Source organism: Propithecus coquereli, unplaced genomic scaffold (assembly GCF_000956105.1).
Source record: "Propithecus coquereli isolate 6110/MARCELLA unplaced genomic scaffold, Pcoq_1.0 Scaffold475, whole genome shotgun sequence".
Lineage (NCBI taxonomy): Eukaryota > Metazoa > Chordata > Mammalia > Primates > Indriidae > Propithecus > Propithecus coquereli.
Genome location: NW_012150563.1, coordinates 661791 through 668070, shown reverse-complemented (window position 1 = coordinate 668070; position 6280 = coordinate 661791). Strand labels below are relative to the sequence as shown.

The following is a 6280-nucleotide window of genomic DNA, read 5'->3' as shown; positions in this document are numbered from 1 at the left end:
GACCGGTTTCCTGGAAGACAGTTTTCCCATAGACAGGTGGGGGGAGGGGAGGGCAGAGCTCAGGCAGCGAGGCTGGCGCTGGGGACAGTACAGATGGCGCTGCCCCTGCTGGCCGCAGCTCACCTCCTGCGTGCGACCAGCTTCCTGAGTTCCCCGGAAGACGATGTTTCCGCGGACCAGGGCTGGGGGCAAGCAGGGGTGGGGCTCAGGTGGTGATGGACAGCCCAGTCCCTAACAGGCCACAGACCAGCGACAGGCCACAGCCTGGGGGTTGGGGACCACAGCTCTGAGCGACCATTTCACGCTTTGTCTGAGCCCCGACACTGCTTCCCTCCCCCAACTCACGCGCTGCCCGCGCCTCACACGCCGTGGGAAACGTGGAAGCCGCTAGAACTCGCTCATCTCTGCGCCCTCCAGTCTGCCAGCCGGCCTGTCGCCGGCCCCACCGTGTCACTCAGCGATCGCGCTGGAATTTCTTCATCTTCAGAAGCAAAACAGACAGAACAAAGTCCTGACCCCGCTTCCCCTTTAGCTGCGGCGCAGAGTTTCTGTTCCCGGTACGGCAGGGGTGACCGAGAGCAGGCCGAGAGACACGCACAGAGACTTTGGCAATACAGGTTTTGTGCCGGCCGGCAAGGCCCAGAGGGGAGTTTACTCTCCCCAAATTCTGAGCACCAGACAAAGAGCACTGCAGTCTTTCATACACTCTGCTTCAGGGGGAGGGGCTCGGCTGCAACAGGGTTGACTTCAGTGGGGCAGGGTCCTGAGCCACTTTGCAGCCTGGCACGCTGATTGCTACAGGCGATGTATGAGGGCAAGGCCGCAGGGGAGGAGGGGGCCCAGGTAAGGATCGCAGGGAAAAAAAAGCCCGGTAGTGGAATTTCTAAGAATTGCACTTAGGTGGAACTTTCCAGTCTTCCACTTCACCCCTGCACGGCAGATCTTCCCAGAAGGGTTTTCGGAGTTGGCCCTTCCGCCTCTTCACCTTGGCGGCGCTCGCCTCGACCCCCCGCGGCCGAGGTGCGTCCCCACCGCCCACCGCCCGCTCTGTCTGTGACCGGCTTCCGCCATCCTCCCCTTCTCGAATGCCGCAGCCTCCGTGGCAGCGCACCCCGCCCTCCTCCTCCAGCCCGGCTCCCCGCGGCCTTCCCCGCAGTCCTGCGCCCCTCTCGCTTCTTCGCGCAGAGCTCTCGGTGCCCCCAGACCCCACGCTGGCCACGCGCGGCAGAAGCGCCGCCCTGCTCCAGGAGGTTAAGACACAGCCTCGGAATTACCCGCCAGTGCCCTCGGGCGCTCGTCGCCGCCCGTCCAACCCAGCAAGCGTCCCCCTCTCGCGACAGCCACCCACGTCCAGTCCTCCTCCACTGCCCGCCCAGACCCTCAGCGCCTCCCAACCAGGGTCCTCCTCTCTGTCCGCCTCCCTCCAGTCTCTCCTCTGCCCAGCAGACGGTACCGTTCTTCTTAAAAATTAATGGAGACTGTTGCTCCTGCTGTTGGCTCCCCGCTTCTTTTCATTTATTCAGCAAACCCTTATCGAGCCCATACTGCGTGCCCAGCCACGTCCCTGCTTTACCCATTCTCTCTTTTTTTTCTTTTTGAGACAGAGTCTCGCTCTGTCACCTGGGCTAGAGTGCCGTGGCGTCAGCCTCGCTCACAGCAACCTCCAACTCCTGGGCTCAAACAATCCTCCCCCCTCAGCCTCCCGGGTAGCTGGGACTACAGATGTGCGCCACTACACCTGGCTAACTTTTTTTATTTTTTAGTAGAGAAGGAGTCTCGATCTTGCTCAGGCTGGTCTCAAACTCCTGACCTCAAGGGATCCTCCCGCCTCAGCCTCCCAGAGTGCTAGGATCACAGGCATGAGCCACCCCTGGCCCTACCCATTCTCTTTTTTTTTTTTTTTTTTTGAGACAGTGTCTCCCTGTGTTGCCCGGGCTAGAGTGAGTGCCATGGCATCATCCTAGCTTACAGCAACCTCAAACTCCTGGGCTCAAGCGATCCTCCTGCCTCAGTCTCCCAAGTAGCTGGGACTACAGGCATGCGCCACCATGCCCGGCTAGTTTTTTCTATATATTTTTAGTTGTCCAATTAATTTCTTTCTATTTTTAGTAGAGACGGGGTCTCGCTCTTTCTCAGGCTGGTTTCGAACCCCTGACCTTGAGTGATCCACCCGCCTCGGCCTCCCAGAGTGCTAGGATCACAGGCGTGAGCCACCGCGCCCGGCCCCCATTCTCTTTTAAAACATCACTTGGATACACTCTGTCTCCCCGCTGTCCCTCCCCTCCCCTCCCTCAGCACGATAGTCTGATGCAGCCTCAGGGCCTTTGAACCTTCTCTTACCCTTCCCCAGAAAGCTCTTCACAGGCTGGCTCTGTTCCTGCCTTTCAGTTTCAGCACCTGTGTCACCCTGCCAGGGGCCTTCCTAAGAGAGTGAGGGCAGCTTTAGAAAGGAATAACGTACCCACCAGCAAAACAACCCATGCTCCTTCTGCGCAAATATTCAAAGGAGACATTTACTTAAAAAGTAAATACCTAAGCACTAAGCTCTTAATTTGTAGTTATTTTTAAAATACATCACCGTTCCCAGCACATAATAGATACCAAATAAAGATGGGTTGATTAAATCAATCAATCAATACCAAGATGATAGCCACGCCACTGCCATTAAAGTCTTAATATTCTAATATTAGAATTTGGTACGTAAGAAGGTAGCATTTTGATTAATGTTTATTAGACGTCTGTTTCCTTGGTCCTTCTCTCTATATAGGAAATAGTTCGCATTGGTCAGATCCCTAAGGATGCCTCTCAGTAAGGAGTGGTCAACCTAACTTTCCACCACAGACTCATTTTCATCAAAATCACCTTACATTTTTGCTACCAAAAATGTTTTCAAGGCAATGTATGCGGTTTAATAGCTCAGGAGGCCCAGAGAGAGATCTCATCTTCAGTTCCTCCTCCTGCTACCAATTTCTTTTGCCTAGGCTCAGCAATGTCTGCAGTTATAAAATAAGTAATAGAGTGGTTGGGAAAATACAGCTGATTTCTAAGGGGAAAAAAGGTACACTGTGCGTCAAGAGAACTCAGAAAGGATTCTCATAGACACAAGATTGCAAGAGAAAAATGTGAAAGCATCTGGCTAAATCTGATGTCCTCAGTTTGCATGTTAGTGTCTCCTGCCCTGGCCCCGCGGCGAGCAGTCGTGACAGGGGCGGCGTGGGGGGCTGCGGTGGCTGGTGGCAGCCAGTGGGCGACAGGCGCCCACGGAGTGGTTCACGGGCCTTTTAGAGCCAAACTCGGAGCCCAGCGGGAGCGGAAGGCGTAAGAGAGCAAAGGCTTTGCCTTGTCCCAATTGTGCCCCCAGTGAATTTCTGCTTTCTCCCCGCAGACGAGCTCCGGGACAACGACAGCATCTGCGACAGCGGCGTGGAGACGTCCTTCCGCAAACTCAGCTTCATGGAGTCTCTGACCAGCAGCAGCCCACTGCTAACTCTTAACAAAACGCCCCCCGATTACGGGCAGGAGGGGCCTATCGAAGGCGAGATTTAGCCCGCTGGCGGCGTCCTCGCCGCCCGAACCAAAGCCCTGAGCCCCCACCGCGCGCCGGAGGAAGGACGGCCAAGTGCATCCAGAGGTGCTCGGAGGAAAGGCGCCTGCCTCGGTCGTGCTCGATCTGGTTGAAGGCCTTTCACACCTGGCTTCCTTTCTTGGCTACAACCGAGTTTTAGTTCGGTTCTCTTGCAGATAGCACCTGGCAGTCGCCGGGGAGGGGGTGGCTGATGGCGCTTTGCTGGCTGCTCCTGGATCACCGTTGCTTCTGTTGTCGTCGCTGCTGCCCCTGCTGCCTCCTGCTGTCATTAAAAGGTGTCACTGTCCCCACTCTGTGTCCTCTCCAGCCATCCACAGCATTCAGCTTAAGCATAAGAAAAGGGATGTTTTAAAATGAGAGTCACTCAGTGTGCAATAAAAAAGGCTCATTGCTTTTTCTAAGGTGGTTAGCTCTGTGATTTGAAAAAAGAGAACATGTACTTGTCGATATTTAAACATGGTTACAATCAGTGCTGAAAATGGTATTTTCCCCTTTTTCTGCATTTTGCTATTGTAAATATGTTTTTTAGATCAAAACTTTAAAGGAAAAATGTTGGATTTATAAATGCTATTTTTATTTTACTTTTATAATAAAAGGAAAAGCAAATTGACGACCTCACCTTGTTTGATCTCTGCAAATACTTTTCTACGATGATGCCGTATGACCGGGGGATCATTCCAGAGCCTGGTTAGCACATGCACGTTTTCGTTAGAGTCAATTTTTTGATCTAGAAATGAACCAACAAAATTATCGAAAGAAAAGTGTTTTCCCCTAAGACGAAAGCTTTGGGTCCGTGAAACCCTTGCCTGGCCCATCCCGTCTCGACTGCGCCGCCCCACCGTCCTCTGCCTCGTGCAGCCCTCGCCTCTCCGGTGTCTGCTCCGCGTCTCCGTGACGCGCCGAGTACCGACGTGTCCACGTACCAGAGGGCTGGGACGAGGAGCCTTCCAGCCTGGAGCTCTGCTGCACTGCCCTTCGCTCGAAGGGTTGAAAATAAGGAAGAGGAAAACATCACAAGTTTTTAACGAGGTGCGTGTGAGCAACGTGGTGTGCGGCCAGGGTCCCTCTGATGACAGATGTGTCTGCTGGGAGCGCATCTCGCTGTCCGCCCCTTCGCTGCAGAGAGCCACCTCCCCCTGGCCGCGCCCATGTCCACGGTGGCCCCGTGCAACACTGGTGGAGGTGGGCACATAAAGGCCTGGGGCCGCGCTGAAGGGCCGTGTGAGGTTGGCTGAGGCTGCACCCACCTTCTCCCTCTGCCCAGCCCTGCGCCCTGCCCGCCCCGCCGCGTTGCCGACCTCCGGGCACCGCCAAAGCAGCATCCTGCACCCGGCTCTCCCTCTCGCAGTGGGCCTCCCAGAGGACCCAGCCTGCGTGGTGCTGGGAACCGTGCCGAACGATTTCGTGCAACATGTTAAGTCATTTAGTCTTGAGAATAACCCAGCGAGGTATGAGATTTTCCTTCTCTATTTATGGAGAAGGAAATTAAGGCCTGAAGAGTTCAAGTAGGCCACGGCTAAGCTGCTTCTGCGTTTACACCCGGCTCTGTCTAGCTCCAGAGCTCGTGAGTTGGGGCATTATCTTGGTAGGATAAGAAAGTGGGTAAAAGTGATTAATTGAGTCCACCAGTAGAACCCAAAATATATAGGAACTTCGTATATGATAAAATTACAAATCAATGAGGAAAAGATTATTTAATAAACAGATGTTCCAGCTTAGACAAAAAGTAATCTGAATCCCAATCTCCCTCTTCATCAAAATCATTTCCAGATGTATCAAAAATTAAACCTTAAAAATACTAGAAATCATAGGTGAATATTCTTGAAGTAGGGAGAGCCTTTCTAAGCAAGACTTCAACCTCTGGTTTAAAAACAGCTTGAGCCGTTCCAACTACTAGGGAAGCTGAGGTGGGAGGATCACTCGAGCCCAGGAGTTCAAGACCAGCCTGGGCAACATAGTGAGACCCTGTCTCTAAAAGTTCAAATAAAATAAAATAAATAAATAGTTTGGGTTCTTCATTTTACAGTGTGTCCCAAATTAATAAAATCTTCTTTTAAAGAAAATTCTACTTCTGTTTTCTCTTACAATGCTATTTCTTCACCCCTACCCACCTCCAATATTCCAGTTTTCGAAAACTGCATAAAGTGAAAAAATACAACTCTGACTTTCCTTAATTCTTTTTTTTTTTTTTTTTTGAGACAGAGTCTCACTCTGTTGCCCTGGCTGCAGTGAGTGCCGTGGCATCAGCCTAGCTCACAGCAACCTCAAACTCCTGGGCTCAAGCGATCCTCCTGCCTCAGCCTCCCGAGTAGCTGGGACTACAGGCATGGGCCACCATGCCCAGCTAATCTTTTCTATGTATTTTTAGTTGTCCAATTAATTTCTTTCTATTTTTAGTAGAGACGGGGTCTCGCTCTTGCTCAGGCTGGTTTCGAACTCCTGAGCTCAAACAATCCGCCCGCCTCGGACTCCAAGAGTGCCAGGATTACAGGCGTGAGCCACCGCGCCCGGCCTTTCCTTAATTCTTATTATCAAACAAGCAGCATGTGCCTGCATTCCCCGCCAGTTCCACTCCTGGAAGACGGTTGTCGTCCAGCCAGCGACGAGCTCAGCCGTCTTAAGCGATGCTGGCTCGCCTCCTACTGAAGGGCGGGACCTGTGCTCCTTCTCTGTGACACTAAGGGCGGAAGAGAT

At 52.9% G+C, this 6280-nt stretch overlaps 1 protein-coding gene across 2 annotated transcripts in view; it reads left to right on the top strand.

Annotated features, from left to right (window-relative positions):
* NFKB1 (nuclear factor of kappa light polypeptide gene enhancer in B-cells 1) overlaps nucleotides 1-4078 on the top strand; it is a 94263-nt gene extending 90185 nt beyond the window's left edge. For both annotated transcript variants that reach the window (XM_012655379.1, XM_012655381.1), the window contains exon 23: nucleotides 3386-4078. In XM_012655379.1, coding sequence (XP_012510833.1) covers nucleotides 3386-3546 — 161 coding nt within the window. In that variant the 3' untranslated portion in view covers nucleotides 3547-4078. The remainder of the gene's footprint in view (nucleotides 1-3385) is intronic.
* Nucleotides 4079-6280: the final 2202 nt, after the last annotated feature.